Source organism: Pyrus communis, chromosome 11 (assembly GCF_963583255.1).
Source record: "Pyrus communis chromosome 11, drPyrComm1.1, whole genome shotgun sequence".
Lineage (NCBI taxonomy): Eukaryota > Viridiplantae > Streptophyta > Magnoliopsida > Rosales > Rosaceae > Pyrus > Pyrus communis.
The window spans coordinates 5,975,086-5,987,523 of NC_084813.1; the positions used below are offsets into that span (position 1 = coordinate 5,975,086).

The 12,438-nt window shown below is 38.1% G+C and overlaps 1 protein-coding gene across 1 annotated transcript; it reads left to right on the forward strand.

Annotated features, from left to right (window-relative positions):
* The first annotated feature begins 939 nt into the window (after positions 1–939).
* LOC137708701 (protein TOPLESS-like) lies at positions 940–10,097 on the forward strand. The gene is made up of 27 exons (XM_068447833.1): positions 940–1,110; positions 1,529–1,631; positions 1,757–1,936; positions 2,052–2,165; positions 2,276–2,434; positions 2,953–3,130; positions 3,225–3,351; positions 3,516–3,625; positions 3,725–3,890; positions 4,025–4,134; positions 4,229–4,298; positions 4,407–4,480; positions 4,576–4,671; positions 4,753–4,848; positions 4,965–5,092; positions 5,196–5,430; positions 5,512–5,676; positions 5,762–5,863; positions 6,060–6,206; positions 6,783–6,893; positions 6,999–7,178; positions 7,264–7,392; positions 7,474–7,569; positions 8,051–8,239; positions 8,330–8,496; positions 9,479–9,750; positions 9,881–10,097. Exons 2-26 carry the CDS (start codon positions 1,552–1,554, stop codon positions 9,684–9,686), a joined length of 3,417 nt encoding a protein of 1,138 aa, XP_068303934.1. The 5' UTR covers positions 940–1,110; positions 1,529–1,551; the 3' UTR covers positions 9,687–9,750; positions 9,881–10,097.
* The last annotated feature ends 2,341 nt before the right edge of the window (positions 10,098–12,438 follow it).

A 12,438-nucleotide genomic window follows, 5' to 3' on the forward strand; every position in this document is an offset into this window, starting at 1 on the left:
GTGGGTTTGGGGAGAAATTTTGGGAGGTAATTTAACTTTTAACTCACCATTAAAGTTGGTCTTACCACATCATATAATTTATAAAACATTTTAAATAATTAGTCGGCCTCGTACTATATTTTTCTAAATAGAACCCAATTTGTGTCAGTGGTCCTGGTACTTCCGGAACTGATGAGATGGCCAAAAGTCACAAAACGCCACGTTACGACTCGATAACCACAGCTTTAACTAGATATCCAATATCCTCAAATAAATCCCTTCCCAAGTAATTTAAATGAATAATTGGCATAATAAATCTCAAACCTCATATCGCGAGCCAGTAAACGAAAACCACTTCGTGACTTTTAAAATATCATATCGCAATCATCACCTGTCTCACCGTATCACGTGATACACAATGTATTAAGTGTCCCAGTGGTATGCTTCGTAATATTTCACAAAATCTGGGGTCGAACTTTTGTGGAACAGTCCAAGAGAGCTTGTCGTTTGTTAAGGGGATCTGAGGGTGGTGAATTTCGCTTTCCAAGTTCAGTTCCCATCCTTTTCAGGTTAGCATCAGGTTAATTTCAGCCGTTTATCTTTTCAAAAATATCAACGTCAATCTTGTTTGATACATCCAGCGGCATGAGGTACGGGTGCACAATTGTCTGCGATGTACGGGATAACTGCTCTAGGTCTTGTTCAACTCTTCAGCTGAAGGACAGTGTCAGCTACAGATTCCGCTCCGATGGGCTCGACAAAGGTAGCCGGCCAAGTGGGGCCCACCTCCATTCGCACCTACGCATAAGCCAGAGTGCAGATCATAGGTCCCTATCACAGGCTACGAGTACCTATTGCTTGATAAGTCCAGGATGGATGATAAGTACATGGACTTATCATCCTGCTTATATGTCGCCTCGCCCCCTATAAAATCACCCATTTCCGCAAGTTCAATGTCCTCTTTTCTCTCTCTGAAAAATATAATTTCAAAAATTTTCTGGAGAGAGAGAAGGAGAGTTTGCTATAAGTTTCTGGAGAGAGAAAGCTTTCTCCGAGCTCTGTCTCTGTCTCTGTCTCTCTCTCTTCCTCTTCTGGATGTGTGGCTGTTTGTTCTGATTTGGTTTTCTCAAGGTGCGAGTTTCTCTCTCCTGAAATCTCTAACTTTTAATTTTTTTCTTGAAGTTTTTATTTTTATTTATTTTTTCTTTTGGGTTGATAATTTTTTGGGGGTTTTCGAATTTTGGAAACCTTTTTCTTTTGCATCTTCGATTCTCACATGGGTCTTAAGAAAGCTGCTTTCTTTGCCTCTTTGATCCCCAAAAAAGTTCAAAAAATTGTCTTTTTTTTTTCCTATATTTTACTTCAAACATGAGTGAAAATATGTGAAATTATTGGCAAAACTGGTGTTTTAGCTTTGTGATCTAGTTCTGGGTATGTTCCTTTTCAAATTTTTATTTTATTTTGTAATTTATTTTGATTTTTGAGCTGTCTAAGTTGACCCCTTTCATATGTATGTGGTTTTTCTTAATAATATTTTTTATTTTTGCAGATCTAGTTATATTGTTGGTCAAGATGTCTTCTCTGAGTAGGGAGCTTGTGTTCCTGATCTTGCAGTTTCTCGATGAGGAAAAATTCAAAGAGACTGTTCACAAGTAGGGCTGACTTCTGTAATTTTAAATTAATTTTTTAAATTAATGTATTTTTTGTTGGCATAATTGCTGATGATGTACTGATATACTGCGTCATTAATTGCTTTTGTGATGTAAATACTAAATAGGCTGGAGCAGGAATCTGGGTTTTTCTTCAACATGAAGTATTTTGAGGATGAGGTGCATAATGGCAATTGGGATGAAGTTGAGAAGTACCTCTCCGGGTTCACCAAAGTGGACGATAACCGCTACTCCATGAAAATCTTTTTCGAGATAAGGAAGCAGAAGTATCTCGAGGCACTGGACAAGTAAGCATACAATGTTTTGATGTCATTTCGTTGGTAACTTTCGCGGGTTGAATTTTATGATCGGTATTGAGGAATTATATGGTTGAATTGCATGTAATGTGACTGGACTTTGCAGGCATGATCGGTCCAAAGCCGTGGATATTCTAGTTAAGGATTTAAAGGTTTTTGCCACTTTCAATGAAGAACTTTTCAAGGAAATCACTCAGCTCTTGACATTGGAGAACTTTAGGTATGAGAATTCCGTTATATGAATAAGGTCTCTTGCATTATACAGGGAGAACTCTAGGTAGAAAACAGTTATAGCAAATTTACTGAAAAATGGTCTCTTGCATTATACAGGGAGAATGAACAACTATCCAAGTATGGAGATACAAAATCTGCCAGGGCAATCATGTTGGTTGAACTTAAGAAACTGATTGAAGCGAATCCCTTATTCCGTGATAAATTGCAGTTTCCAAACCTTAAGAATTCGAGGCTACGGACTCTCATTAACCAAAGGTAATTACTCAGAAACCACAACTTCAGTTATATAAGATTAGCTGTGCACTTCATTGGGACTTTTGGATATTGTTGCAAATACTGGTCTTGCTTTAATGTTTCCACGTATGGAATGAGTGCTTTTGTCTCTCGTTGCATTCAGGATGAGAATTTCATCAAGTTGATAGCAGTAACTAATGAGTTTATTGTTTAAGTACGTTCTCTATGTGGCCAATCAAAAAGTTGGTTATGGCTTGAATTCTGTGGAAACAAAAAGAAGTCATTAGTATTCTTGCAATGCCTGAAAATGTGCCTGAATCTTAATTTAGCATATGGTTCGTTACTACATAGCAAAGGGGCCTGGTGACAGTCGTACATCACTGCTTGATTCCAGCGTCTGGTGTCAGGATTTTTTTTTTTTTTTTTTTTGTTGATGAACGGTGTCAGAAGTTTCCACACACCAGTAACTATTGTTTGTGCAAATTATGGCCTTTCTGGTTCTTTTGAGAGAGAACTAATTTTCCTTATGTAAATTCAAGCTTAAATTGGCAGCATCAACTTTGTAAAAATCCAAGACCAAATCCTGATATAAAAACACTTTTTGTGGATCACTCATGTGGACAACCGAACGGTGCAAGGGCACCATCGCCTGCAAACAACCCACTGCTTGGGTCCTTGCCCAAAGCTGGAGGGTTTCCTCCACTAGGTGCACATGGGGTAAGTAATCTAGCTTAAATGTTCATACGCTAATGAAGTAGACACTTTGTTGTTATTAACTTTTTGTTGATGTGCTTGGCTTTTGCATTTTCAGCCTTTTCAACCTACACCAGCCCCGGTTCCAATTCCCCTTGCAGGTTGGATGTCTAATCCTTCCACGGTTACTCATCCAGCAGTTTCTGAAGGAGGAGGTATTGGTCTTGGTGGTCCATCAATAACAGGTAATGCATTTGTTACTACTCAAATCTCTTAGTTTTCATTTATCATGATCCCGATAAGATGGTTCTTGATTGTGGTGTTTCGGGATCAATATAGTTTTTGATTGTGGTGCTTCATGATCCTGATAAGATGGATTTTGATAATGGTGTTTCATTACCTTGTATAGCTGCCTTGAAACATCCAAGGACTCCTCCAACTAATCCTTCTGTGGAGTACCCGTCTGGGGATTCTGATCATGTTTCTAAAAGAACAAGGCCGATGGGGCTTTCGACTGAAGTATGTACATACTTGTGAAGATCAACTTTTGAATGATGATCTCTATATTTGTCCTCATTTAGCTTTTATTTGTATTTGACAATTTGTTCTTTCGTGCAGGTTAATCTCCCTGTTAACATGTTGCCAGTAACATTTCAAGGGCACGGACATGGTCAATCTTTGAATGCACCTGAGGACTTGCCTAAGAATGTCACACGGACTTTGAATCAGGGTTCATCACCCATGAGCATGGATTTTCATCCTTCACAGCAGACTTTGCTTCTTGGTTTGTATTTTCTAAGTAGCTACTTATATTTGTTTGTACACCTTCGGGCTCTACAGCTATGTTTGCTAATTGGGGTTTTCCCTTCTAGTCTTGCTCATAATTGACTGTTGATTGTTTTCTATGTGATGCTTCAGTTGGTACCAATGTGGGGGACATTGGGCTGTGGGAAGTTGGATCTAGGGAGCGACTAGTTTTAAGGAACTTCAAAGTATGGGATCTTAGTTCATGCTCAATGCCCCTGCAGGTCTTTCCCTTTCTATACTGGTTCATATAACTGTATTCTTTGTAAATGTATGAGTTGGTTGACTGAAAAGTAAATTTCTCTTCGTGAAATTCAGGCTGCTCTAGTTAAGGAACCTGGTGTGTCTGTTAACCGTGTGATTTGGAGCCCTGATGGTGCTTTATTTGGTAAGCTTGAGCATACTGAAGTAACTGTGGCAAATGTTTTATGGCTTTATAATTATTTAAGGACTGAATTAGATCCTAATTAGGGTATCATTTACAATCCAATTACAGGTGTTGCTTACTCAAGGCATATTGTTCAAATATATTCATATCATGGGGGTGATGACGTACGACAACACCTAGAGGTATATACTGAAGATGCTGTTTCAATTTTTTCCACTTTTGTTTTGTTATCTATGAGTTTTCTGTACTAATGGTTACTCTGGAATTACTGTCATAGATTGATGCACATGTTGGTGGAGTAAATGATCTAGCTTTCTCCCATCCCAATAAGCAGCTTTGTGTGATTACCTGTGGGGATGACAAGACCATCAAGGTTCGTTCGTTGTCTAACATGTTTGCTTGTCTCATTGGAAGAGCGTTTTCTGTTTCTTGCTGATTTCCTTCATAAATTCAGGTGTGGGATGCTGCAACCGGTGCAAAACAATATACTTTTGAAGGTCACGAAGCTCCAGTTTATTCTGTCTGCCCACATTATAAGGAAAACATTCAGGTGTTGTGGTATTTTTTTTTTTTTTTTTCATTCTTACTAATTACACCTTGTGTTTCTGTCTCTGGTGCCTGTTTGTCCTTGTCCTTTGATACTCACTGTTTGCTGCTATGCTTCAGTTTATCTTTTCAACAGCACTGGATGGAAAGATAAAGGCTTGGTTGTATGACAATTTGGGATCTCGAGTTGATTATGATGCTCCTGGTCGCTGGTGCACAACCATGGCTTATAGTGCTGATGGTACAAGGTTAGTTTACTTAGCTCAGAGTTTCTTTTTTCCTTTTGCTCGATGGGCAAACTATATGGTTAATTATTTCTTTTCGTTGTTTTTCTTTGGCGGTGGGTTGCAGGCTATTTTCATGTGGGACAAGTAAAGATGGTGAGTCACATATTGTTGAATGGAATGAAAGTGAAGGCGCTGTGAAGAGGACCTATCATGGCTTTCGCAAGCGTTCTTTAGGTGTTGTGCAATTTGATACTACTAAAAACCGGTTTTTGGCTGCTGGTGATGATTTTTCAATTAAATTTTGGGACATGGACAACACTCAACTTATGACGACTGTTGATGCTGATGGAGGCCTCCCAGTAGGTTCATTCCCTTCAAGTAAATTAAAATAATAGAATCTAAAATACCAGCTACTCATCTTTACTCTTCCTAATTCCTAGGGAAGCCCTCGTATCCGCTTTAACAAGGATGGCACTCTCTTGGCTGTTTCTGCCAACGAGAATGGGATTAAGATTTTGGCAAATGCAGATGGAATGCGGTTGTTGCGAACATTTGAGAATCATCTTTCTTACGAGGCGTCAAGGACCTCTGAAGTTGTGATGAAGGTATTTTAATTAATTTTGCCTACCTACATTTAATTAAGCTTATCCTTTATTAACTTAAGCATGCCTAACACTCAACCTCTTTCAGCCTGCAATAACCCCAATTCAAGTTGCTGCTGCTGCTGCGGCAGCAGCTAGCAGTGCCGGACTGGCTGAACGAAGTGCAGCTGCAGCTGCTCTTTCTGGAATGGTTCGTTGTATATCCTTATTTTTTTTGCGTTGATTGGACTGTCATTATTTTGCTTGTTTCTAACTGCATTTTGATCTGCAATTACTCTCTCATGGTCATTTGTTCTTAAGTCGGACTTCTTTTATTATATGTAAGTTAGAGTTTAAAATTACCTACACTTATGATTCTTTTAATTATTCAAACATATTTATACCAGAATGGGGATGCTCGGAACTTGGGGGATGTGAAACCTAGAATAGCTGAAGAATCCAATGACAAATCAAAGATTTGGAAGCTCACTGAAATCAGTGAACCATCCCAATGCCGTTCCTTGAGGCTACCTGAAAACATGAGAGTAACCAAGGTATGATATTGCTAATTGCCTGTATTCTTGGAAAATTAATGTCTATTGATGGATTTGTTTGTTCCTGGTCTGGTTAATCCTTCTCACGGTACTTTATAAATACTTCCTTGTGTTCTACAACTGACAGTATAAATCTGTATGTTGTGGTCTTGGAGCATTTACTACATGGTACAAGTTAATGTATGTGTTCATCAACAAAAATATTATGACCTTTTTCTTGGCCCTGACCCTGCTTCCCGAAACGAGTGATTATTTCCGTTCATAGTAGTTTTTATATGAAACAGATAATATTTTGTTTTCAGAATGGTGCTTCACATGATTTCATTCTTCAAAAATATGAAAGTGAAATAGACAACTTATGCAGCAGCAACAACTGAGTTATAACTTACATATGGCTTTTTGTTAATCTCTCTTTATCATTCAATATGACATGAATGCTTTCCATTACCTATATTAATTACAGGTTGTTCCAAATAGTTTGATTCGTTGCATTTTTACATGGTATATTTTGAGTGAACTAAGAGATAATTTCTTTCTTGGTGCCGTATCAATGTGATGAATCCTTGATTTTTACAGATTTCGAGGTTAATCTATACCAACTCAGGAAGTGCAATTTTGGCATTAGCATCAAACGCCATCCATTTGTTATGGAAATGGCAGAGGAGTGAGCGTAACTCTACTAGCAAGGTGTGTAAATGCTTAGTAGTAGTTTCCATCAATCATTTGTAGTTCTTTCATCATAAATTTGAGAGGCGAGTCTCATAATGCCAAAACAATTTTTATACCCTGCAGGCAACTGCTAATGTTTCACCTCAACTGTGGCAACCCACAAGTGGCATTTTAATGACCAATGATATTACTGACACAAGTCCTGAAGAAGCTGTTCCTTGCTTCGCTTTGTCCAAGAATGATTCTTATGTAATGTCAGCATCTGGTGGAAAGATTTCCCTGTTCAATATGATGACATTTAAGGTAACTCGTCTTAAAAATAGATAGCCCTCTTTTTTCCCTCGTTCCATTTTTCATCTGGCTAATCACAACTTGTTGGCGAGTGCAGACAATGACAACTTTCATGCCTCCACCACCTGCCGCAACATTTCTTGCTTTCCATCCTCAAGATAACAATATTATAGCTATTGGAATGGATGATTCTACAATTCAGATATATAATGTCCGCGTAGATGAGGTATGATGACATGCGTATGCAATTTGTCTTAAACTTACTGTTTGAGATGGTTATTAATTTGTTGTAATTTTCTTGATGCAGGTTAAGAGCAAGCTTAAAGGCCACTCTAAAAGGATAACTGGCCTGGCATTTTCTCATGTACTGAATGTGCTAGTTTCATCAGGAGCAGATGCACAGGTATTAGAACTCATCAACTTTGGTGTCATGAATTAATATTCCATATTTAGTTGTCCTCCCTGGTACACTGAAACTGAATCTGACTCCCAAATACCTTTCCTCGACAAGTATGCTCTAACCGAAGTAAGAAAATTACTAGAGGCATTGAAAAAACAACTGTTTGTGTATTTTACTTGCAAATTTATGGCCTTTAATTACAACTCATATCTTAGAGAATAACAGTGTTCTAGTTTCTGATCCAACATGCATTCATTTTACCTTTTCAAACTTTTTCCAGCGACTCGCAACTTTTCTCTTTAAAGAATTAATTCAATTGTCAAATTCGGAATTATTTTTCTCTTTGAAGAATTAATTCAATTGTTAAATTTGGAATTGCGCAACACAAGCATTTCTGTAAATGTAATTGTCCTTGTGAAAATAATACTGAAATCACTAATGTTCGTTGGGGTATTCTTTTTTTTTTTTCCACTCCTTTCTTCAGCTTTGCGTATGGAGCTCTGATGGATGGGAGAAGCTGAAGTCCAGATTCTTGCAGCTTCCAGCTGGAAGAACGACAGCTTCCCTATCAGACACGCGTGTACAGTTTCATCACGATCAGCAACAGTTCTTGGTTGTTCACGAGACTCAACTTGCCATATATGAAACAACAAAACTAGAAATTGTCAAGCAGGTAGATTTGTCTATGGGAGCATTGTTGTGAAGATTTATCACCTCCCTAATAATTGTTTGTTTAAATGAAAAATTTTCTCCCTGGTTTTAGTGGGTCCCACGTGATTCTGCTGCACCAATCTCTCATGCAACATTCTCATGCGATAGCCAGCTTGTATATGCCAGCTTTTTAGATGCAACCGTTTGTGTGTTTAGTGCTGCAAATCTCAGACTACGGTGTCGTATTAATCCTTCTGCTTATCTTCCTGCTAATGTCAGGTAATTCCTCCTTCATTTCAATGATGCATTTCAAGTTTAAATTTGGATTGTACTTGTTCATTATCTCTTTCAAGTCCGGAATATGTTTGATTTTTATTTTGAGTGACAGTTTAAACAGAGTCTTCGTGTTAGGTTTTAAGTTACACTTTGAATTCTGGGTTATGTGCCCAGCCTTAGAAAATCATGAGAGACCAAGCAAGTTGAGTATACTTACATTGGATGGACATAGGATCTTCTTTTTCATTGCTGTCCATAGGAAGCTGTTGTCATCCTTGACCGTCATGGCAGTATGATCTAAAACCTAATAATCTTAATCAGCTGAACCTTCAGTGTATACATGTTATATGCACTATAATTTGAGAGATGGTCATAAACTAAACAATTTAACATGATTCTTAATGCGCTATAAGTCCTGATCCATGTGATAAGAATACTGATGCACCTGTCTGATTTATGCTATAACGTAATCTAGTGGTATAGCTAGAACTTTTACTTGTAACGAATACGTAATTATTTTTTAAAAAGTTGGCAATTTTAGCTACTTCTTCCTTAAAAACCCAACATTTGATGCTTATGGCCTAATAGAATAGGAATTTATAATTCACTTATACTTGCCTTCACGGCTTATAAAAAAAATCGTACATTGGAGTGATGATCTCTGCATGCAGTCCAAACAGAAAACGTTCTTTTCCAATCTAAATATGTGTACGATCTTTAACTACACTTGTGACAAAATTATAGTAAACTGCAGATAACTAGCAGTAATTGCAGCGCCTCTTTGATGACTTTTTATTGCCACTCTGAATAAGCAATCCTGCGCTCCTTTGTAAAAGAATGAAGGGAGATTAGCATTTTGAGAAGTGCATGATTACTGTTTTGGCGTGCAAATAACACCTCCCAATAAAGTTACTAGTTAGGTAACACTAACTAGGTTTGTGATAGCTGTTGAAAATTCCAACCCTTCGCTTCCCCTGTGCTGCAGTTCTAACGTGCAGCCCCTCGTGATTGCGGCGCATCCGCAAGAAGCAAATCAGTTTGCATTAGGACTATCGGATGGTGCTGTTCATGTCTTTGAGCCCCTTGAATCTGAAGGCAAATGGGGTGTGGCCCCACCAGTTGAAAATGGGTCAGCAAGCAGTGCGCCGGCTAATCAAGTTGGAGCTGCAGGGTCAGATCAAGCGCAGAGATAATCAAGTGGCTGGCAGAGCACAAGTTGTTTTACATGCTTTGCTTGCTGGCCCATTCCAAATACAGGTATGCTTTTACATTTGACTATTTTTTATTTTCGATACGAGCAATATTTTTATTCGCTGATTTCTAGAGCAATCATTCGACACTTTATGCCTTTTTTTTCTTAACACGTTTTCAATTTGCGTTATTGCAGTTGTGTTCTTCATGCAGTGTAATTTAATCGAGGAATGATGTGCAGATATGTAGATTTAACAAGTTGGTTCAGAATCTCAAGTAAGTTAAATGCAGGAGTATTAGCAGTGAAATGTATTTAAATTATGTGTCGGAAATGAAGAGTTTTACATTTCTCAGGTATGCTTTTCTTCCAAAGATGGTCAGATCATGAATATAATTCTAGGTTTTTTATGTCATATTGCGTTGCTGTCTCGTTCGTCATTTGTCTTTCCTCCGTCGTTAGTTGGATGTTAGACATAACCTGCAAGTCATTGTTTGGACAATAAGATTTCAGTTTCTCTATGTGCAAAATAGGGCGCAGCCTATGAATCTATGATAAAAGTTGTGGGACATCAGTGATAATTTTCATCCATGTTGTTCTGTGTTCGGGAGAAAATAAAGTGCGCCAAGAAAAAACTGACATAGAATGTGCATGAACTTGTACATGTACCACGAATCACTGTCATAAAAAATGCTTACCCCTCGTACGAGCGCTTCATTACCATGCTGGAAATTCAGTTTTTACAGGCACCACGAAGGATGTTTTTACAAAGTGAAGACAAGTATAAGGTCACAGTTTATACACAAGCTTTTTCAGACTCAAAACTCCATGCCGGAAGATCAACATTTACAGGCACAAGTCCTGTTGAATAAGGATTTAGAGTGTAAGAATTTACTATTTTCTGGTTTTTTACGAGTCAAAAGGGTGATGAGAATTAATTTGATGTCCCGTCGGCATCTTAGTGAGATGTATGGAACCGAAAGAAAAGGCTATTCGGAAGTGTTTGTCGCGTTAGGTGCCTTAATGAGCGAGCATAGCCAACTTCCCAAAGTCGACGAGCAGCACTAGTACGTTCCCACAAAGCATGCATGACATTGACGGTCAACCAAAGAAGTTAAAGAAAAGCTTGTACAAGCAGCCCTACAAACAGGAGTATGAAAGAGTGAGTCATTGGCAGGAGGGAGTCCAGAGGCGCAGCACCGATGAAATATGGCGCCAACGGGACGGCAACGATGAGATTGTCACCAAGGACCCCTTCCAACGAGTGTTTCCGAATGAGAAATTTTATTTAATCTAACCTCTTTTTACATCGAACTTTCTCTCTGCATCCATATTATTTTTAATTAAAAAATTAGTATCTTTTTAAACTCAAATTTATTACCTAAAGTGGCCCTTTACCATAGTGGTGGAAAGGTGTTGTGCCCTTGCATGACAGCGTGGGTTCGAACCCTATTTATGGCTAATCTAACATTTAACTTATCAACGCTATCGTTTCACTAAAAAAAAAGTATATCTTTACACCCATTATAAAATAAAATCTCAGAACTCGAAAGTAAAAAATCTTCTGTGTCCTTTGTCTCCCCTCCCACCTTGAGCTCTTTAGAAACAGAGCTTTTTGTTTTTCAAATTTCTCTCTGCAATTTTTTGCTGCATCTTATTTGATTTTTTGATAAAGTTTCAAATTTCTACTGGAGTTGTCTACAACATTATAACATTTTCCATGGTGGCTGTTTTTCATTTATTTGTGTTTCAGTGTTTGTGTGTGTGTTTTTTGCTGCAATTATTTAATTTTATTTGATGAAAGAAATTCATCTAACCTGCACTAACCCAAGCAATTTCTCAGAAGGAAAACAAATGTCAATCAGAACTGCAACAAATTTATAATATGAAGTTGAAGTGAAGGGTTTCGTATAGGAGGACAGACTAGCACGAAAACAACTTTCGCTTTCTGATATGCCAAAGCAAACTCCGTCAGATAAAGGACATGGAACATCGCCAAGCTTGACCTGAAAAAGATTCGAGTTAGGAAAATACTTGGATCGCAAGAAAACACCGACTAGTGAATTAGGGTTGACCAAGATTCTCCAGCAAGTCATAAAACTGCAAAATCTTTTAAAGTTGCTTGGACTTGGATCCGATAGTAACATGCCAAACCACACGAGTTGCTTCTAAGCACCAGAGAGTCGAGCAGTCAGTACGTAGGAGAGAACTAGAGAGACAAAATACTGCTGCAACCTCAACGACGTAGGCATACTTATCGAACCACATAAATATTTTGCCTCATTTATTTTACCTACCACGATCATATCCGTCTATTTTACCAGTAGGAATAAATTGTTGAGAAAGGTGACTCCTAACAATGAAACGTGTAGCGAGGAATACCCAATTAGGCTAGGCAAGCAGTCCGATAGCTAAATTCCAAAGAGTTCGGTTCTTTCAACTCGCTTTTCAGGAAGAGTAGGACTACAAATATTCAATGACCTCGTATAATTTAGCTCGCCTAATCCACACCCATTTTTACCTCCAACACACCTTTATTAATTCGTGGTCATTGATCTTCTTCAAATCATTTGATACAGCGACCAAAAATTGAGAAGGATGCGAGAAATAAAAATGATTGTGTGGATAGCACTCTCCTATCCGAAATCATGGTTACAACATAAAGGATTATAAAATGCATGTCTGCAAAAATGTCTAGTATATGACAAAACAAGTGGTGTGTAGCTCGTGGGTTCAAAACATTCCCTTACAATCCC